General features: G+C 36.7%; 6 protein-coding genes across 6 annotated transcripts; 2 read left to right on the top strand and 4 right to left on the bottom strand.

The window, feature by feature from the left end:
- Window positions 1-141: 141 nt before the first annotated feature.
- Window positions 142-2,276, bottom strand: LOC123007405 (vacuolar protein sorting-associated protein 33A-like). Its single transcript, XM_044402691.1, has 2 exons — window positions 2,004-2,276; window positions 142-1,956 (listed from the first exon to the last, which is right to left on the bottom strand). Exons 1-2 carry the CDS (start codon window positions 2,153-2,155, stop codon window positions 336-338), a joined length of 1,773 nt encoding a protein of 590 aa, XP_044258626.1. The 5' UTR covers window positions 2,156-2,276; the 3' UTR covers window positions 142-335.
- Window positions 2,242-5,482, top strand: LOC123007403 (DNA helicase MCM9-like). The gene is made up of 8 exons (XM_044402688.1): window positions 2,242-2,402; window positions 2,451-3,035; window positions 3,087-3,303; window positions 3,351-3,590; window positions 3,637-3,783; window positions 3,838-4,104; window positions 4,160-4,305; window positions 4,360-5,482. Exons 1-8 carry the CDS (start codon window positions 2,308-2,310, stop codon window positions 5,426-5,428), a joined length of 2,766 nt encoding a protein of 921 aa, XP_044258623.1. The 5' UTR covers window positions 2,242-2,307; the 3' UTR covers window positions 5,429-5,482.
- Window positions 5,422-13,284, bottom strand: LOC123007400 (integrator complex subunit 1). Its single transcript, XM_044402686.1, has 8 exons — window positions 12,656-13,284; window positions 12,330-12,605; window positions 11,526-12,278; window positions 10,607-11,472; window positions 7,556-9,203; window positions 7,121-7,510; window positions 6,089-7,068; window positions 5,422-6,037 (listed from the first exon to the last, which is right to left on the bottom strand). The coding sequence occupies exons 1-8, from the start codon at window positions 13,070-13,072 to the stop codon at window positions 5,479-5,481; spliced, it is 5,889 nt and encodes a 1,962-aa protein (XP_044258621.1). The 5' UTR covers window positions 13,073-13,284; the 3' UTR covers window positions 5,422-5,478.
- Window positions 13,285-13,286: 2 nt separating this feature from the next.
- On the top strand, window positions 13,287-18,209 carry LOC123007401 (insulin-degrading enzyme). Its single transcript, XM_044402687.1, has 15 exons — window positions 13,287-13,471; window positions 13,519-13,727; window positions 13,776-14,153; window positions 14,201-14,323; window positions 14,371-14,573; window positions 15,572-15,910; window positions 15,960-16,063; window positions 16,115-16,313; window positions 16,362-16,471; window positions 16,521-16,665; window positions 16,715-16,825; window positions 16,875-16,995; window positions 17,042-17,538; window positions 17,587-17,796; window positions 17,849-18,209. The coding sequence occupies exons 1-15, from the start codon at window positions 13,395-13,397 to the stop codon at window positions 18,074-18,076; spliced, it is 3,054 nt and encodes a 1,017-aa protein (XP_044258622.1). The 5' UTR covers window positions 13,287-13,394; the 3' UTR covers window positions 18,077-18,209.
- Window positions 14,172-15,523, bottom strand: LOC123007407 (probable histone-lysine N-methyltransferase set-23). The gene has a single exon (XM_044402692.1). It carries the CDS (start codon window positions 15,353-15,355, stop codon window positions 14,582-14,584), a length of 774 nt encoding a protein of 257 aa, XP_044258627.1. The 5' UTR covers window positions 15,356-15,523; the 3' UTR covers window positions 14,172-14,581.
- LOC123007408 lies at window positions 17,704-18,981 on the bottom strand. The gene is made up of 5 exons (XM_044402693.1): window positions 18,883-18,981; window positions 18,566-18,836; window positions 18,455-18,517; window positions 18,320-18,408; window positions 17,704-18,276 (listed from the first exon to the last, which is right to left on the bottom strand). Exons 2-5 carry the CDS (start codon window positions 18,758-18,760, stop codon window positions 18,153-18,155), a joined length of 471 nt encoding a protein of 156 aa, XP_044258628.1. The 5' UTR covers window positions 18,761-18,836; window positions 18,883-18,981; the 3' UTR covers window positions 17,704-18,152.
- Window positions 18,982-19,347: the final 366 nt, after the last annotated feature.

Genomic DNA, 19,347 nt, shown 5'->3' with positions numbered 1-19,347 from the left:
ACGAGTGGGTGGGCTAAACAAAACGTCACAGTACCTTGGTGAAGTTAGCAATAAAAACTTAAAAATTTACACAATCGACCAAAAATTGTCTTCTCGTGTCGCGCTGTGGAAGTTCAGAAAAGTCTAAAAAAAACCTTTAAATTTATTTTATTTTTTTTATTCGTTTATTTTAATAAGAAAACAGTACAAAATTTATAATTTCAAATACATTTAAATTCTTAAAACAAAACAACGTCTTACAAATTGCATGGACAATAATCGAAAAACTTTAAAAAAAATAGAGACTCATTTAGAGCTAGACTGTCTTTACAAAATGAAACAAACAACAAAATGATTTAAGACAACATTTGCTTCATCAGATCGTTACCTGAAACAATCTTATCACTCATAACGATTATTGTAGCTCTTGTAAAAGCCTCCAATAAATTGCAAGCGGCAATTTCGGCATACGTGACCCCTCCAATGAAATAAATTAGAACAGTTCTCGTTTCCAAAGGATACGCGTTATCATTCCTCAAAGTAACCATCCCTAGCCCTTCTAACTTACTCTTAATTTCATCAATCGGAGTCGCACTAACGATCATACTCGCAATTTTCGTTAACAACGGTATGTAAATCCCCCCGAAGACATAACTCGCACAACCTGGATTGCCTAAATTAGCCAGTTCCGGATTCGCGGGAATTTGTTTAAACTTATTCGCATTGGCGTAAAATTCCTTCGTCGTGAATTTCGGGAACCGAATTTTTGTCTGTCCTGGAACCCCCACCTCCGGTACGAAATTGGCATTGATCAAATATCGGTATGCCAAACTGGAACAAAAGCCGAACTGATGTAGGAACTTTCTCCAGAAGTTTTTAATTTCACTCTCGGTAAGTTTCTGAGTGACACAAAGCAAACAAAAGAGTCTCAACGTGACACAAGGGTCGTCTTCTGTGCAAAGACTCTCTTCCAAGTAGGAGAAGTTGGAGGCACGGTTGGTGTTTTGGATGATGTTTGACTCGATTTCTCGCTGCGACTCGTAGCGAGGGCCTAGGACGTTGGCTATGGTCTCAGCCGCGAGTAAATGATTCGCGATTAGTTTTTTACGGGTTTGGGCGGGCTGGAGGAGCTTTTGCACGTAGTGTCTCATTTCGTTTAAGCCCATGTCACGTGATTCGAGTGCCTCGGATTTCAGTTTTCTGGTCATGGTCCTCAAGCTTGACGTAACTTCAGTGAAATACAAGTTTTTTATTTCAAAGTAAATCGAGTCAAGATTGCTATCAAGGGTGAATTTAACTGGTTGTTTTTTTATAACTGGATTGAGACGACCTTGTGCCGTTTCTTCCTCGTCTTCTTTATGCTCCACCGTTCCAGTAGTAACCCCATACACTTCATTTAATAAAGCTGAATAGGTACCAGGTGTAAGTAAGGCACTGGGATAATCTACATTTCTGTCAATTATGATTAAAGCTCCTATATCTGAATTAAGTCTATCTGTTTCACCCTTCTCAGACGAGAGTAAGTCAATTTGACGCAAAATCTTATTTGAATATTCGCCTACAGCTATTTGAAACTTTGGTTTACCAATCACAAAAAACATGTTCCATAACGCTTTCGACAACGGCTGCAAAAACGTATAGTCATGCAACAAATACAAATTCTTGTAAACATCATGTAATTCTAAACTTAAAATCCCCGCGTCTAAATGAATAGGAAACCAATGAAAGCAATGTAATTTGATAATGGAAAACAGGCCCAACGCTTCCAACTCGTCTTGAAAATAATTCAAATAACGTGGAACAATAATTATGTGAAACCTATTCTTAACTGGATTTTCCTGATCGATTTGCGACCGAATTTGATCAACCACTCGTTTAAATGTGGCTAATTTACAGAAAATCATGTAAAATACGGGGCTGTTTCCAAAATTGGGACAGTTCCCTTCCAACTTGAATATTTTCTCAATGCCGTTACCCCTTAAATCAAAATATGTAAAAATTACTCAAAATAAACAGAGACTTACTTTAGCCAACTCACACTACAAACACGTTCAAGGGGGCGAATCACACTTGGTTCAATCACGATATGTTTAGTCCCCGGGACAGAACTGAAGATTTTTGATAGCAGGGTTTTTGAAATCTCTTGAAGAGAAGATAACTTCTGGTTTAAATCCATTATTAAATAATAAACATTTACAAGTTCAACAGTATTTTTTTCCACTACATTTTTGTCTTGAGGTTTGAGGTTATGATCCACATAACCACATTTTTTTCAAAACTACTGATAACCCTGTCATAACCTCAAATTTTTGAAAATTTATCAAAAAAATGTGTGACCAATATTTGTTGTCGTACTATAAAGATGAAATTATCGATATTCTGAAAGATCTGGATGAGCACAAACACTTTTCAGTGAATGTCAAGTAAAACACTTGTTTTATTGTTTTGGGGCGATAATAAGGGGGTTGTAGTTTTGTAGAAATGTCTGGAAATGAGCCAAATCTAGTCAATGATTTTTTACGAGAGCCGGAAAAAACACTGGAGGAATGGAACAACGCTCTTAAAAGAGTCCAAACTAATTTAATGCTCCAATCTCAAGAGGACTTACACACAATTAAAGATAACATCCATTGTCGCATTTATAGTCTACCAATGTATCCAGAATTACATCGAACGAAATTTCCACAAAACGATGACGTGAATAAATTTTTACAAGTCACAGGGACTGTTACTAGAATGACCCAAATGAAAATGTTGGAATATCAGAAACAATACATTTGTACTAAGTGTAAACACACAATGCTAGTTACGGCTGAATATCAGATGAAAAATGTTATAATATCGCCAAAAAAATGTACAAACCCGGAAGGCTGCAAAGGGACAACTATTGTAAGTTTAGGAAAAATAGATCCTGCGTTTTGTAAAGACTATCAAGAGGTCAAAATGCAAGAAACTGTTAATAAACTTGACATTGGTTGCATGCCTAACTCAATTTGGATAACTTTAGAAGACGATTTAGTTGATTTATGCAAACCTGGTGATAATATAACGGTCTGGTGTGTATGCAAATTTTTTTTCTACAACCACACTTAAGGAAACCATTCCAGTGGTTTAGTTAAACGACGCTCAAGTCAATTTTTTATCGGCAAAAAAATGGACGTCGAACTAGTGATCAAAGCAAATCATATCCACGTTAATAATAACAATAGTTCAGTCCTTTCAATCACCCCTGTACTCAAAGATATGTTCCAAGCATTCTGGCACACCTACTCGGCCACGCCTCTCGTCGCACGTGACATCATCTTAAAATCGATTTGTCCAGAAGTGAGTCAGACCACGCCTCTTGACTATCCCAACCAATCAAATTTCAGCTCTACGGCCGTTTCATCGTCAAATTGGCTGTAGCGGTGGTTTTAGCCGGTGGTAGTACCAAACACAACACTTCAGACACAAAGGTGAGGGTTCGGGCCGAGCCTCATTTATTACTCGTAGGTGACCCTGGAACAGGTAAATCGCAATTATTGAGGTTTGCTTCGAAAATAATGCCGAGATCGGTTCTTACCACCGGGGTGGGGTCTACAGCGGCTGGTCTAACTGTCACTGCTGTTATGGTAATGAAACAATTGCAATTGAAGGGAGATGATAGGTCCATTTTAGGAAAATGGGGAGTGGCAATTAGAGGGCGGAGCTTTAGTAATGTCAGATGGGGGGATTTGTTGCATTGATGAGTTTAATACGATGAAGGAGCATGACAGGATGAGTATTCATGAAGCGATGGAACAACAAACTATCAGTGTGGCGAAAGTAAATAGCGTGAAAGAAAAAAGAAAAAATATTGTATGTGTTTCGGTTTTTCAGGCTGGTATTGTTTGCAAACTCAGTACGCGTTGTTCTATACTGGCAGCAACTAATCCAAAGGGAAACCTTGATCCTAGTCAACCCTTAAATATGAATGTGGCTTTAGCAAGCCCTTTATTGAGCCGTTTCGATTTAATTTTGCTTATGAGAGATATAGTTGATGAGGATTGGGATTCTCAAATGGTTGATTACATTTTGACTTCACAGGAAAATCCAAATTCATCGAAATTAAGTGAAAATATTAATTGGACAATTGAGACTTTACAAGTTGGCAATACATAAATTTTTAATTCTGAATTTAATCAGGGTAATTTGATTTTAGGCCTACTTTGCGATCATTAAAAAAAGTCACCCCATGTTGAATGACGATTCTCATAGAATATTGAGAAGTTATTATCAAGCACAAAGACAGAAAAATCATCGAAACAAATCAAGGACAACAGTCAGACTTTTAGACAGTCTAGTGCGGTAAGTTGTGTGTGCAAAAAATAAACTTTGAAACCAAATATTTCCAATGGTCAGGTTATCACAAGGACATGCTCGTCTTATGTTTCATAAAGAAGTCACAATTGTCGATGCTGTAGTAGCTGTGATTTTAGTAGAAATGGCAATGGAATCCGACTTTTCGGTTTTTAATTTAAGTTTTGATACCAGGAATAACTTTCCTCTTGATCCCGAACAAAGTTACCGAGAATTGGTCCAAATTGTACTTAAGAAATTGGACCTTAGTGATTTACTTGAAAACGAACGTGCATCGGGTGTTTGTGACCTCTGTCGAGGGCGCTCCAGTTGTATACACACAGCTCCTAAAGCAGAATCGAAGTCATTGAAAGAAAATGATAAAAAGGAAACTACAGGAAGCTCTGAAAAAATAACTAAGGCACAACCAAGCACGTCGAAAATTAATGAAGATGAAGAAATAAAAACTATTGGTACTGAAAATGAAACAAAAAACAAGAAAAATAGTGAGACAAGCCCAAGTACTTCAAAAGTTAATAATGATGAAATAAAAATAGTTAGTGCAGAGAATAATGAAAATGAAAAAGACATCATGATAAAACCTACAGAAGATAGTAGTATTTCGACAATAGATAAGAAAGACAAAATCAAAAATAACAAACGAAACAAAACGAAAAGCTCAACAAATCCAAAAAAGATCAAATTAAAATCAAGAGAAAATGAAATAAATGACGACCTAGCTGCTCTTAACGCCATGCCGAGTGTTAACGACATTTTCCAAATGGATAACGCGTTGGAGGAAGACCTTAATCTTAAATCTGTCTGTGAAGAAAATAAATCACAAGAAAGTAAATCAAATCAAGAACTTTCACAACGTTCAAAAATTAGACAAGATTTAAAAAAATTTCGATTTGTTCCTAAAGAAAATCAATCTACTATTGACGCTAACGAAACTACTTGTGGAGCTTTAGAAATATCTTTCCAGGATGTTAAATCCAGCACGATGTTAGAAGAACCTGAGAAAAAAAATGTTGCGAAAAAATTCAATTTTAAAAAAGTGGTAACACCAATAAAAAATTTTCAAATGTTCGAATCCCAGGAGGATTTAAATGATTTAGATTTGGATATTTAATTTTTGTATTTTGTAACTGAAATAAATTTACAAGTTTCTTGAAATCTCACTCAACATCCTGATTGCAAATTTAACAAATCAATACTTTTAGTAATATTACTGGTTGTATTTAGCGCTGACTCCATTCCTAATTGGAAAACCCTCGTCAGAATAACCTTCCCATACTCCTGCATGACCGAAACCAAATCCGAAAGTCGATCCAAAACACTTGCTACCACATCACCATTTCTGCTATCCAAACAAGTTAAGATAACAGGAAGTGCATCTGATGCTGCTTTTGGATTAAATTTCAACCACCGCACGATTAGAGTCAAACCTAGTGACCGCACTGCCCCACTAGACGAACTAATATAGTTATATAAGTGCTGCGACGGTATTTCGAGCAAATGTGGTTTTTTGTTTGTTATATGGTCCAGTTCTTGAAGAATGGTGAGATTTTCTGATGTTTGTATAGCTGTGAGGATTTGCGGCCAATGTGGCGGCAAGGAGTCCATCATGGGGGACATGGCAGTACGGACGAGTAGTTCAGGAGGAGTGCTAGAATCTCCCACCGGGAGGGTTACGTTGGAGAGTAAGGGGCGAACCCCTGGTTGAACCATTTGAATATCACTAAAAAAAAACCCTTAAACATACACTTTAGGCAAAATTCAAAAAACTTACACTAAAACTGAGCCATGCTCCTGCAAATACCTTGACGCCGCCTTAATATCATTAGTCATCCAGTTTTGTATAAAAGTAATAATTCTTTGTACCAAAACCGACAAATCTTTCATATGGCCGTGGTATTGTAATAAAAGAAAATATGAATCCAATATATCACACAAGGTCCGACTTTGCTCGAAAACAATAGGTTCTAATAATTCTAAAAGCCCCAAAACTTGTCCAAATAATAACAAATGACCTCTATTTTTCAAAACACCCCAGTCATACTGAGCCCTCCCTTTCAAACTTCCGGCTAGCATCGGAAGTTGTCGCAGGACCAAAACCGGATGTGTTGCCGCCAACTTTCGGGCACAAAGTTCTAAATCTTGACTTTTTCGTGGCCAATCTTTACTGCGAGGAGTTGCTGCTAAAGCACTCAATAAACAATGAGAGATTTCATCGGCCGAACTTGGACAATTTTTCGTATAGGCCTCTTTCGAAATATTATCTTTGCTATTAATCAAATCTTGACCGGAATAAGGGAGCGACATGTAAATCATCAAGAGGAGCTCCCGACAGTGCGTATCACAATTGGATTTTTCCAGAAGCGTTTCCAAAATTTCTGGAGCGCAATTTCGGATACACTGGAGTAAAAGAACGAGACGCGATTCCATTTTTTTCGACCAATTCGTCTGGTTTAGTTTACTTTCTTCTAAAATATAATTAACCAAAATTAGGGCTTTATCTTTGCCTAAATCAAAAACGTCTTCGGAATGGTGATGTTTAGGGATCGCTTTATCGCGTCCTTGCCACAATTTGGGACTCTGCGTCAGGGCACAAAGAAAATCAAGTGCAGAAACAGGACAAATATCCGAATTGTCCTCTTTTAATAAATAATTCATTATCACGTGAAGACTTTGCCAACTCGCCCTTTGCAAGACTAAAGACATGAGAAGCGGCCTAAACGGCAAGTTTTCTTTCGAAAATAACAAGTCTTCCTACAAAATAGTTCGATTAAACCCACGAAATTATAAAAAAAAGAGAAATTACTTGCAACTTTCCTTTTTGTGAGTAGGCTACTTCCAGTTCGATTGTTGACAACCAATCGACCAACATATCTGTTTTTTCTTCTTGTGTTTTCGCTTTTGATATCATATTTACAAATTGCTTTTCGTCTTCTTCCGCTGTTTTTACTTTTTGTTCATTTTCGTTTACGAATTGTTTCAACACCGAGTAAGTAATATTGTGAACATCTGTCATATGATTTAGAAAAACCGTTGCCATGGTTATTTTTTCAATGAGTTGGTCCTTTGAAGAAAATAATAACCGGAAAAGCGTTGAAATCGAATTGTGTTTATGCAGTACCGGTGCTATAAAATTCATTGGGAGAGATTTCAAATAATTGAAAATTACATCTAATGATTGCTTCTCAAATGCCATCTAAAAATTTTATTTAGTGATAATTACTCAAGACCTTAGTCTTACCTTAGTCACAGTGAGAATGTCCCGATCTTTTGAGCCACCATAATTTGGACTGAAGATATTATTCAACAGATTGACAATATCGCCATTTTTCGATACAAACTGTTGGTTTTTCACCAAATTTGGTAAATTCTTTTTACTTTCGATTTCAATTTTAACATCTATGTCTTGCACAACCGGCATTTGCATCTCTATAGCTTTGACAAATGTCTCACCACCCACCGCTCCTCTTTTATTTTGGACTTCCACCAACTGAATCATGTATGTTTTATCCAAAACCGAATCGACGACCAATTTCGGGTCCAAAAGCGTGGCTTTATCCAAAGTACTCAACAATTTACTGATGGAATTAGTCGGTATTCCGAACGATTGTATAAAAAGAACTAATTTCGGAGGTTCTAATTTTTCGATGGCTGCATCAACCAATCGCGGCACGTTTGATCGAATCATCCTCAATTTCATCCAATCGGGTAAATACGATGTTCTTTCGTTTGTATCCGGCGTGTAGGCTTGCGGCTGCTCGGCATTTTCCGGAAACCAAAAATTTAATAAAGTAGCAAAAGGCTCGAAATTATCCAAAGGACCGTAAGTCAGTAAAACAATTGCCGCGTGTATTACTAAAGTCTGCATGTGACATTGTTCACCGGTCATCCATGTGACCAACACATACTCGCTGTAGTTTTGCATCGAACTGTAAATATCCTCGGAAAATTCCTGAGCTTTCTGAATATGATTCGCAAAAATGGTTAAAAGATGTTTCAAAGTTTGATTATCCGGTCCTGGTAAAACATACGAAGCCACGCTATGTCTCTCAATAATGACCGAAGATAAATCGGCTATCAATTCGTGCAATTCTGTGAACGAGTCGTTACAATCCTGCGTGGCGAGAAAGTTTATATAACTAGAAACTCGAGCCGGATTTGTCTCAATTTGCAACGCCTGTCGCAAAAACTGTATGAGGACTGGCTTAATCATCGTAAAGTGTGGAAAATGTGTTATGTAACTCGTCAACCAATTCGTATTATTAGTCTCACTTTCCTCCCCCTCGGCCAAAATCAAATTCAACCCCTTCGTGGCTTGCGTTCGACTCGCCCCATGATCCGATGTCAATCTCCTAAACAGATATTCCAAAACCTCACACGCGGTTTGAGGATCATTCTCATTAACCACTGTCCTCAAATGTGCCAAAAGCTGTCCATGTTTTGTCAATTTCTCTGTCGGAGTAGTGGATAAGAGATACTCGCAGAGACATTGTACGGGCAAATGGGCCAAAGCTCCCTCCGAATTATGGACCAATTCGGCCAGCCACGGCATATGTGCGGTGCCCCCTTGTCGTGACATAATATCCAACAAAAAATCGGGGTTTCGCGACCGACACAGTAAGTGTCCCATACGATGGGTGTTGTTCAAGTGTTGAAGTTGATCAAGAACGGCTTGTGGGGGCCGTCGGGCTTCGCCTTCGGGTCGCAGTTCCATCAATTGGGGTAATAGGAGACTGCTCTGTTCGGTGATTTCCATTTTAGTGCTGGCGGCCGCGAGGTGTGACTCAAATTCGAGGATTTTTTGCTTCTCGAGGGCGAGAATTTGCTGCTCACGGGATTGGTAGTCTTCGTCTAGGGAGGTCATGGTCGGTGGGGGGAACGAAAAATGACTAAAATGGAGTGAGTTAGACATTTTCAAATACCACAGCTACGGAGAACTACATACTAGGAGACGAAACGAGATACAAAATTGCTTGATTTTTTGGACACAAAAAAAGTAGTACGGCGAAGTAAAAACGAGGGCGCTTAGTATACCGTCTCAGTATCAAATCGTTTTTAATTAATTTAAATTCAACCAGCTTACTAAAAAAACGCAAAAATGTTGAGCTTTATATTCTTAATAAGCTGTAAAAAACGAACCACTAAATCCAAATCTGTGTTCCCTTTCATGTTTTTCAAAATGCTGCGAATACGGTTAAAGATACAAGAAAAATGTAAGAAAGAAAGTTGTAGAAAATAAAATTTTCTAGTAAAAATTCCGCGACACCATACCTCTATCTTTAATGGTTTAGGCCTTAAAGACGTTCAAAGCCGCTCGAGCGACGGATTCGTTTCATTTTTACTGGTGATTGAGTGCCCGGGGGACACTTTAAAGCAATTTAAACCTAAATCGTTGAAGATAGAAATATGGTGCCGCGGACTTTTTTGTAGAAAATTTTATTCTCTACAATTTTGTTTCTTACACCTTTTTGTATCTTTAACCATATTCACAGCGTTCTTAAAAATATTGAGCGGAACGCAAACTGATAATTGTTTATAATTTATTTTTAATAATGTTTTCGATATTTTTGAAAACGCTGCGAATACGGTTGAAGATAAAAAAAGTGTAGGAAACAAAATTGTAAAGAATTAAATTTCCTACAAAAAAGTCCGCAAGACCATATCTCTATCTTCAACCGTTTAGGTTTAAATTACTTTTCTGTCTCTTGACCACCGGTAAAAATGAGCCGTATTCGTCGCTTGAGCGTCTTTGAACGCCTTTAGGACCTAAACCATAGGAGATAGAGGCATCATCTCGCGAACTTTTTTCGCGAAATTTTATTCTCTACAACTTTTTTTATATTTTTCTTGTATCTTTAACCGTATTCGCAGCATTTTCAAAAATATGAGACGAGGCGCAAATTTCTAAATGTTTGAAATTTTTTTAAATATAATTTTCAATCAAAGTTATGCATTACTTTTGTCTCTTATTATTGAGAATTTAATGCTCTATCTGCCTTTATTTTTTGATTTGCGTTTTGCTCACCGTTATATAAATACAACCATTTTTTTTAATTAAAACTTGAACGGGAAAGGAACAACTGCGCTATATGGCCTCGCTAACGGAACTATCGAGAACGGGGACGTTTTGTTTTACATCGTGTCGTATCCTAGTCTTTAGGTATCCGTAACCACAGCTTCCTAGGTTTAAAAAGACAACTACCAATGCTGCTTAACAAAATAGTTTTCCTTTTTTTTGTTATGTTTTGGTCAAGTTCTTTTTTACAAATCTAGGAAGCCGTCTATTGCTTACTTTGTTATGCACATCTCCATGAACATACGTAAGGTTGGATATTTGTTCCAAACCTCGTTTCCAAAAGTCAACGGATTATGAGCCGCTATTATCAGCAAAATCAACCAAACTTTCCAATAAAGCCCTGAAATTGCCAAATTGGGGGGCACATATCCCACCGGTAGCGTAATATTCTCTGGATAATTGTAACTACACAAATTGAAGTAAATCCCGATTATTTCTAAATTATCCACTACCAATGGAGGGGCACAGTCTTGGGGCAAATTCGCTGCTCGCCTTATCAACTGATCGCTAATTTCAATTGCTTCCGTCGGACTAAGCGGATGTTCTTTCGAATTCCCAATTAGTAAAATCCTCAAAAGAGTTGCTTGAAGCAAGGGAACTTCACTCGTCAGTCTTAAAAACAAATTCCTTTCGTTTTCGCCGGGCCACGAGTCGACTTTGTAATAGTGTTCCGCTTGTTCCAGAAATAAAATTTTGAGTAAAGCGTGGTGAAAGTCGTTAAGACTTGGTCGGAAAACCCTCAAAGCGGAATCGTTCAACCAAGTCACTGCTTCCCTCTGTATGTTACTGACTTGTTTTTGAAAGGCTTTTAGGACAGTGACGTCGCGTTTGTTTTGAGTTGAGGCGTCTCGGACTTGAGGACTCACACACAGTAGCATACACATACAGACCAAATCGGCCAATGATAGAAAAATTCTCTCGCGAAATTCCGAATCGCGAACGTTATTCGCAAACTCTTTGCGTTCACGAAGGAGCGAATGGACGATGCTTAATAGATTGAAATCGTGGCGAAGGACCCGAGTAATTTCTTTCAAAAGGGCCCTTAGCGAACGTAAATAATCGTCTTTATTTAAAAGCAATTCCTGGAAAAAACAATTTTATTGCGATTTTTATTTTTTATCAAATTCTTACTTACCAAACAAATGTCGGCGAAAGCATCAGCACTGGCCTCCGGCGCGACTTGAAACAAGGCCCCCACTACGATTAAATTATTCGAATTCCGGGCATTCGACAATTCGTTATAAATTGTGTATTTCAAAAGTGGGTACAAGTTTTCCGGAAATGAATAAACCATCTCCCTGAGACAGTTATTAAAGAAGTTAACCATCGGTTTATTTTTCAGTCTGAGTTTGCTCAGCTGAGCTATAATTTCCAAATCTCGTTGCGAACTCGCAGAGCAATTGTAACACAAATAAGCTAGGAGTTCCTGCGCTGACTTCATCAATTTGTGATTGTGTAACCAACTCTCAATTCTCGAAACTGCAATTATTCGAATTTCGACAAGTCCGGATGCAATGCTCAAAAACCGGACAAAATTTTTCGTGATCGTTTCCGGTTGTTGTCGTCTTGCTAATTGTTCTTTAATGGCTTCGAGGACGATTTTTTCAACGTTTTCTTGCGATTGAGTGAATCGGGGGTACACCTTGATGTTCCAGTTCTCAACAGCGGCTTTATGTTCAAGAATAACTTCGTTTTTACTGTCATCGTCGGCGCTTGTGATTGTGAGAGGGCTCGAAGTGTCTCTAGTCGTGGAATTCCATGTTTCGGATTTAAGGAGTGAGGAAGGGGGCAATTTTGTGTTAAATGCAGTGATTATGTTATCAATGAACGGTTTACAATAAGGATTGTCGATAAAAACACGGTCGGCCACTGCATCCTCGACATAAATCTACAATAAATTATTTATTTAGAAATGTGTCTAAATCTTTTCGAGACTTACTTTGACAAAAACTTCAGGCCATTGACCGACATCGATGAAAGCGTGAGTCAACAAATTAATAAATAACATATGGAAGTATGAATTTGATTTGTTAACCCCTTTAAAACCAGAGGTTACATCACGCCGCAAAACATTTATAATAGCAGCTATAATACTTTCATTTGTAAATAATTGAGGCTTGCAACTACAAGTTAGCAAGAGACTCAAATAAACCACTTTACAAATTTTAGTCCTTTGAGTCTTTAAAGACCGAATAACCCCTAAAACATACCCAACCTAGAACAAACTTATTAATTCCTTCCTCAAACTATTAAACAAAACATTACAGCTTTATCAGTATTGCCGGAATTAATAGCGGCCATAATATTCTCAAACAATTCACTTGATTCACAATCAACAGCTAGGGCCTCCCACGGCTCAACCCCCATTCTTTCTGCAGGTATCAAACTACTAGTGGAAGGCCCCGGCCGGCTTCCTGGTATTGCAACTTTTAATTTCTTCGAAGGGGGTACTGTGAGACTCGACGAAGTCCCTTCACGCTTTAATTTATCCGTCACTTTACTCGTGCTTGCTTGTAAGTGGGACGAAGCGCTAGTTTTAGGAAGAGGAACGCTACGTTTGGGGTCATCTCGAGGAGAGGATTGTTTCGCCCCCAATGCGATGAATAAATCAGGGGGTTGCTGCGTTATTTTGGCTTTAGGGCCCCGAGTGTTTTGACTTTGCCCCGGCTTGTTGCGATCCATGGTGGATCTAACCTCCAAATTCCTGATCTAGCAATAATTGTTGTGTAGCCACAGAACGACTTTTTGCAATTAAGTTCGTTGGGGTTATGGAAAAATTAAAGCATTTTTCTCATTAAATGAGACACTAAAAACAGTTCAAATGGATTCACTTGACAGATACCAATTATTTTATTTTGAAATAAAAATTTGTTGGTGACAGGTGGGTTAAACAAAACGTCATAGGCTGTCATATGTCAGAAGTGACTGTCAGAGGTTAATTTTCAATAATCAAAAAGGAATATCATTATTATATTGTGTAAAATTAGGTAAAACCAACGCCTGGATGCAGTTCATAAAACACACTTTTCTTTTTGTTAAGAAATTAACTGACAATCGGTGTAAATCGTTTTATTTATACAGGTTTGTAGTTCATTTAAAATAGACATGTTTTAAGAGTATTTTCTTAGTACTGTAAGTCTAACCGCAAATAAATCGACCACCACAAACAAAATGGAAAATACACCAAACTTAGTTTTAAGAAGAGTTGAAAATATTATAAAATCTCAAGAGGATAAGCGAGTTTATAGAGGTTTAGAGCTTGCAAATCACATGAAAGTTTTGCTTGTGAGTGACCCCACAACTGATAAATCTGCCGCTGCGTTGGATGTCAACGTTGGTAAAGACTTAAACCACTCGTAAGAGCACAAGTTTAGTAGTTTTTAAGGTTTTATGAGTGATCCACGAGATGTTTTTGGTTTGGCCCATTTCTGCGAACATATGCTTTTTCTGGGTACTAAAAAATACCCCAATGAAAACGACTATAACAAATATTTGAGTGAACATGGGGGGAGCAGTAATGCAGCCACGTATCCTGATCACACAATTTACTACTTTGACATAGTACCTGATGAATTGAATAATACTCTAGATCGATTTTCGCAGTTTTTTATCGCGCCGTTATTTACTGAATCAGCCACTGATAGAGAGATGAATGCTGTAAATTCTGAACATGAGAAAAATATTCCAAATGATGTGTGGAGAAAGGACCAGTTGGATAAACATTTAGCTGACCCCAAGCACCCCTACCACACTTTTGGGACAGGTGAAATGAAACAAAATGAAAGATTTTAATTATTTTTTATTAATTAGGCAACAGACACACTTTGGATACGCTCCCAAAAGAAAAAAGTATTAACGTAAGAGATGAGTTATTAAAGTTTCATGACAAATGGTATTCATCAAACATCATGTGTCTAGCTGTGTTAGGAAAAGGTACAAAAATTGCATTACAAACACTGGAAGTGAAACATTTTTTGTAGAAAGTCTAGATGAGTTAGAAGCAATGGTTGTGAAATTATTCTCTGAGGTTAAAGACAAGTCCATTGAAGCCCCCAGATGGGAGGAACACCCATTCAAAGATGAACATTTTGGTACTTGTGTTTATATGTACCCCATCAAGGACGTCAGAAATTTGAATATAGTGTTTCCTTGTCGTGACCTACAAGAGTACTACAAGTCTTCAGTAAGTACTTAGACTGTCCCATCATAGGGCATAAACCCTTTACAGTTTGCTGATAAACATAAACATGGTTTATTATTCTGGTTTGAGCTGCTTTGGCCATAGTTGAATGTGATTTCTGTATTTTTGTTTATGGATTCTTTGGCAAAAATGCATAATTTTGGGAGGTTGTCCACTCTGATTGGGATTAAAACTGAGTTTGGGTCACAGCTGTGGTTTATATAACGTCCCATGTTGCCGTAGAACGTCGGATCAATGAAGGTTTTTTCGTTTTTAGATCCAAAATTCTCATTTATGCAAAAAATGTAATTGTGTTGGAGCCCCATTGTTGCATAAGAGGCAAAACGTCTGTGAGCTTCAGCCTGAGTGATTACCTCACCAGCATATTCACAAATGAAATTTCCTTTATCTATAATATCGGCACTAAATAGGCCTAATCCTTTATTTTCAGTTTTTACAATTTTGAGGTTTTTTCTAGGTCCTAGTTGGACTAATTTATTACCACACATTTTTGTACAACACTTGCAGTTATTGTTACATTCATAAATCGGTTTATTTTCATTTGTTACACTGATAACGTAATTTTTCAAGGCTGAAATGTCTGAATAAACGTAATTTGCCCCACTTCTTTGAAGGCACGTACACTGGCCAGATGTACACATATTATCACACTCGCAGCCCAAAAATTCGTAACTGATCAACTCTTCTATTTCTTGTGACTTAATATTTTCCACAATATAAGTCAATTTTGGGTCATCGTGGTCATAATTATCCCAAAATTCCATAATTATTTCCCAAAGGTGGGATTATGTAATCCGGCCAATGGGACAAAAATGTGGATAATGCCTCAAATCTTAAGTTTGATCTAAACAATTTTTATTATTAAATGAGTCCCAGACACTTTTTTCATAATTTTAAAACAACCTCAAAAATTGCCAAAAAGTGAGGTTATGTAGTCGTCTTAAATGTCAAGAATTCAAATTAAGGCGGGATTTTTTTAGCCTTCTCACTACATCAGCCACTTGATGGGACACGAGGGCCCCGGTAGTATTTTATCGACTCTCAAAACTCGAGGATGGTCGAATAATTTAGTCGCTGGTAGTAGACCGGCACCACGCGGGTTGGGTTTTTTTGGAGTTACAGTAGATTTAACAGAAGAAGGAATAAAGCATATTGATGATATTGTTGAACTTATTTTCCAATATTTGAACATGTTGAAATGTCAAGGACCTCAAAAATGGGTTCAGGATGAGAACAGGGACATTGGCAATATGCTATTTCGGTTTAAAGATAAGGAATCTCCCAGGAGTTACATTGCAGGCCTTGTTCACACGTTACAAGTAATTTTTATTTTAATCTTTTAATTATGTACCATTAATTTTATAATAGGATTACAGCATGGAAGATGTGTTAAGTTGTATGTATTTGTTTTCCGAATGGAGACCAGATATAATAGAGCAAATCTGGAATGATTTTGTTCCGGAAAAAATCCGGTAATTAATCAAGTTATCCAATGAAAATGGTTATAATTAATCTACTTGTAGAATCATAGTTTTGGCTAAACAGTATGAGAATGAATTGGATCAAGTCGAACCTTGGTACGGTACTAAATATAAGGTGGCACAGATTTCAGAAAAAACATTAGATAGGTGGCGAAAATGCGGACTTTCTGATGATTTTAAGTTACCGGAGAAGAATGAGTTTATTCCGACCGATTTCGAATTGTACTCAATCGATAAAGATGTAAGAACGTAAATAATATCTGATTCAATTACCAATTTTTTTTATAAGGTTACGGAACATCCGATAATTATTCAAGACACTGCATTGACGAGAGTTTGGTTTAAACAAGATGAAACTTTTTTGTTACCGAAAGCAAACGTCATGTTTGATTTCGTCAGGTTTGATTATTGTTTGGTCCAAATTAATTCATAAAAACTTTTTTTTTAGTCCTTTGGCATATTTAGATCCTCTCAATTGTAATTTGACCCACATGTTGGTTCAGTTGTTTCGAGATGCTTTAAATGAATATGCCTATGCCGCCGAACTTGCCGGTTTAAAGTGGGAACTTATCAATACGAAATACGGTTTAATAGTAAGGTTTCCTCCAGTGAAGTTTTCATTCTTAAACATAAAAATTGTAGCTCGCTATTGGAGGTTACAGCAATAAGCAACACATATTTTTAGACAAAGTAATGGAGAAATTGACGAATTTTAAAATCGACCCGAAACGATTCGAAATTTGCAAAGAAAATGTAAGATTGTTCGATTAGTATTTTTTTGTTTGTTTATGAAATGTTTTAGTATATCAGAAATTTGAAAAATTTTGCGGCAGAACAGCCTTACCAACACGCTGTCTATTATTTGGCCGCTCTGTTGACCGAGCATTCGTGGACAAAACAAGAGCTTTTGGCCGCAACTGAACGTAAAATTACAATTTGTTGTAAAATTTTGCTATTATGTAATTTCAGAGCTCACTATTGATAAGTTGGAGGCTTTTATTCCCCAAATCTTATCAAAAATGCACATCGAGTGTCTAATTCACGGTAACGCCAATAAAGAAAAAGCACTACAGTTGGTACAAATCGTCGAAGACAGGCTTTTGTCTACCCTAAACATGTCACCATTATTGCCACGACAGTTGTTATTAAACCGCGAATTAAAACTCGAAGATGGTTGCAATTACGTTTACGAAGTCCAAAATGAAGTCCACAAAGAATCTTGTATCGAATTGTACTACCAGTGTGGACTCCAATCGAAGGAAAATAACATGAAGTTGGAATTGTTTGCTCAAATCGTTCAAGAGCCATGTTTCGATATTTTACGGACTAAGGAACAATTGGGTTATATTGTTTTTAGTGGGATTAGGAGGTCAAATGGGGTACAAGGATTGCGAATTATTGTTCAATCTGATAAACATCCAGTGCGTTTGGATGAACGTATCGAGGAGTTTTTGAAGAATATGTTGGTAGGTCTGTGTGCGATAATCAAATTCTTTTTCTAATTTTTTATTTAGAATTATGTCAAGAACATGTCGGAGGAGGAGTTTTTGAGACATCGGGAGGCGTTAGCTGCGCAGCGATTAGAAAAACCGAAACAATTGTCCACCCAAACTAATATTTTTTGGGGAGAGATCACCTCACAGCAGTATCATTTCGATAGGGCGAATGTCGAAGTCGCGTATTTGAGGACCTTGACTAAGGAGGATATTATCGATTTTTATAAGGTTTTTACATCTGTTATTATTACAATTTTGCTAAAAATATTGTATTTTGTAGAGTTTGTTAGAAGAAAACGCCCAATTTCGTAAAAAGCTGTCTGTTCACGTGGTTTCAATGGCGGAGGGAGGTGCTGGCAAAATGGCATCAGGCGATAAGGAATACTCTATTACTACTAAAGGAACGGTTGTTTGTGACCTAACAGTGTTTAAAAGCTCGCACGAAATGCATCCTCTTGTTCAGCCTTATATTAATATTACGCGAAAAGGAAACAAGTGTAAGCTTTGATTTTAGAAGTGTAATAGCCAATTTAATAAATTGTAACGATTTTATCTCATTACTTAGGTGAATGTTTCTAGATTGTTTAAGTCGACACGAAATTAACACGGTTTTTCTGACTAATAAATTCTTTGAAACTATAGTGAATAAAAATTTGTTGCCCCAAATTGGATAATGATGATACTGAAAGTCGCAATAGCGGCTGTAATCTAAAAAAGACAATAGATTAAAATGACTTTAAAAAATACTTACAGTGAAAAGTAACGATTCATCGATGACAAATAAGTTATAACACGAAAGGCCACTTTTTCGTGTTTGGCTTCCAATATAAAATTCAGAATCTAGAATTCTCTCTGTATTTAATGAAATTTTAATTTTGATATTTACCCTGAGACCAATCAAATTGGATTTAATCGGAAATTGTGATTGCAAAGCTGCCAATTTATTTGCCTTCAAAAAACAAGTTTTAATTATTTTGATAAAGACTTGGTTACTTACCTCTTGTGCTGTTTTCCAGCAAAATAAGGTGAGTGTTAAAATATGTAAAATATTAGTGCAAATACTACTCAGGTATTTTACTTGATAAATAAATATTTTTTCTTTAGTGTAATGGATAAAATGGGTATCAATGACGAAGTGTATAGCAGTCATAAGAATTATTGAATTTGCAGTTGCGTACGTTTTTTCAACCATAATTGTTATGCTACACAGTTTTTTATGAAGTTTGTAATAGTAATTTAAAAAATCGAGAATCGTTTTTTCGTCGTATCTGTAACAATAATACTGTAAAAGAATAAATTAATTTAATAACTTACTGGTGGTTATTTCTTGAAATTTGTTGACAAACTTGGAAAAATTTTTGATTAAGCCCTTGGAACTTTTGTTTCAATAGTAACAATATAACCACAAATTGATGTACAACAATGCCTGAATTTAAAGTTCCTGCAGTTGTGGCGACGATGTAAGAGAAATTTGTGGCTTCTGGTAAGTATTTGGCTTGTAAAATGATGTAAAAAATGTAATGAATTATTTGACAAAAAATTACAAGTTTTATTATGCGACCACATCTTTGACTGTAAGTTTTGACTTTTTTGTCTATTTTTATTATTTGTGTGAAAATTGAGACAATCTGTAAATTATTATGTTATGAAAATTGCTGAATACAATGCAATTTACCTTTTGGCCCGACCTCATCATAACTAAGGAAAGAGTAGCCAAAGATGTTACAAGAATATTTATGTTTAGACGACTAATCGTATGTAAAATTCACTGTTTTTCAC

This window comes from Tribolium madens, unplaced genomic scaffold (genome assembly GCF_015345945.1).
Source record: "Tribolium madens isolate multiple individuals breed KSU strain unplaced genomic scaffold, Tmad_KSU_1.1 Scaffold_3;HRSCAF=73;Tcas5.2_LG2, whole genome shotgun sequence".
Lineage (NCBI taxonomy): Eukaryota > Metazoa > Arthropoda > Insecta > Coleoptera > Tenebrionidae > Tribolium > Tribolium madens.
Note: the sequence above shows the minus strand (reverse complement) of the source record. Positions and strands in the feature narration are given on the sequence as shown.

What these genes read in the sequence shown, in the direction of transcription:
- LOC123007405 (XM_044402691.1), bottom strand. Translation starts at nt 2,155, where the DNA reads ATGGATTTAAACCAGAAGTTATCTTCTCTTCAAGAGATTTCAAAAACC. An exon ending in TGTAGTGTGAGTTGGCTAAA is followed by an intron (nt 1,957 to 2,003) that starts GTAAGTCTCTGT and finishes TTTTGATTTAAG; the next exon opens with GGGTAACGGCATTGAGAAAA.
- LOC123007403 (XM_044402688.1), top strand. Translation starts at nt 2,308, where the DNA reads ATGTGTGACCAATATTTGTTGTCGTACTATAAAGATGAAATTATCGAT. An exon ending in CACTTTTCAGTGAATGTCAA is followed by an intron (nt 2,403 to 2,450) that starts GTAAAACACTTG and finishes AGGGGGTTGTAG; the next exon opens with TTTTGTAGAAATGTCTGGAA. An exon ending in AAACTATCAGTGTGGCGAAA is followed by an intron (nt 3,784 to 3,837) that starts GTAAATAGCGTG and finishes TCGGTTTTTCAG; the next exon opens with GCTGGTATTGTTTGCAAACT.
- LOC123007400 (XM_044402686.1), bottom strand. Translation starts at nt 13,072, where the DNA reads ATGGATCGCAACAAGCCGGGGCAAAGTCAAAACACTCGGGGCCCTAAA. An exon ending in CCGGCAATACTGATAAAGCT is followed by an intron (nt 12,606 to 12,655) that starts GTAATGTTTTGT and finishes AGTTTGTTCTAG; the next exon opens with GTTGGGTATGTTTTAGGGGT. An exon ending in CACAAAAAGGAAAGTTGCAA is followed by an intron (nt 7,069 to 7,120) that starts GTAATTTCTCTT and finishes ACTATTTTGTAG; the next exon opens with GAAGACTTGTTATTTTCGAA.
- LOC123007401 (XM_044402687.1), top strand. Translation starts at nt 13,395, where the DNA reads ATGCAGTTCATAAAACACACTTTTCTTTTTGTTAAGAAATTAACTGAC. An exon ending in CTACCACACTTTTGGGACAG is followed by an intron (nt 14,154 to 14,200) that starts GTGAAATGAAAC and finishes TTTATTAATTAG; the next exon opens with GCAACAGACACACTTTGGAT. An exon ending in ATACGAAATACGGTTTAATA is followed by an intron (nt 16,666 to 16,714) that starts GTAAGGTTTCCT and finishes TAAAAATTGTAG; the next exon opens with CTCGCTATTGGAGGTTACAG.
- LOC123007407 (XM_044402692.1), bottom strand. Translation starts at nt 15,355, where the DNA reads ATGGAATTTTGGGATAATTATGACCACGATGACCCAAAATTGACTTAT.
- LOC123007408 (XM_044402693.1), bottom strand. Translation starts at nt 18,760, where the DNA reads ATGGTTGAAAAAACGTACGCAACTGCAAATTCAATAATTCTTATGACT. An exon ending in GCTGGAAAACAGCACAAGAG is followed by an intron (nt 18,518 to 18,565) that starts GTAAGTAACCAA and finishes TGTTTTTTGAAG; the next exon opens with GCAAATAAATTGGCAGCTTT. An exon ending in ATGAATCGTTACTTTTCACT is followed by an intron (nt 18,277 to 18,319) that starts GTAAGTATTTTT and finishes TGTCTTTTTTAG; the next exon opens with ATTACAGCCGCTATTGCGAC.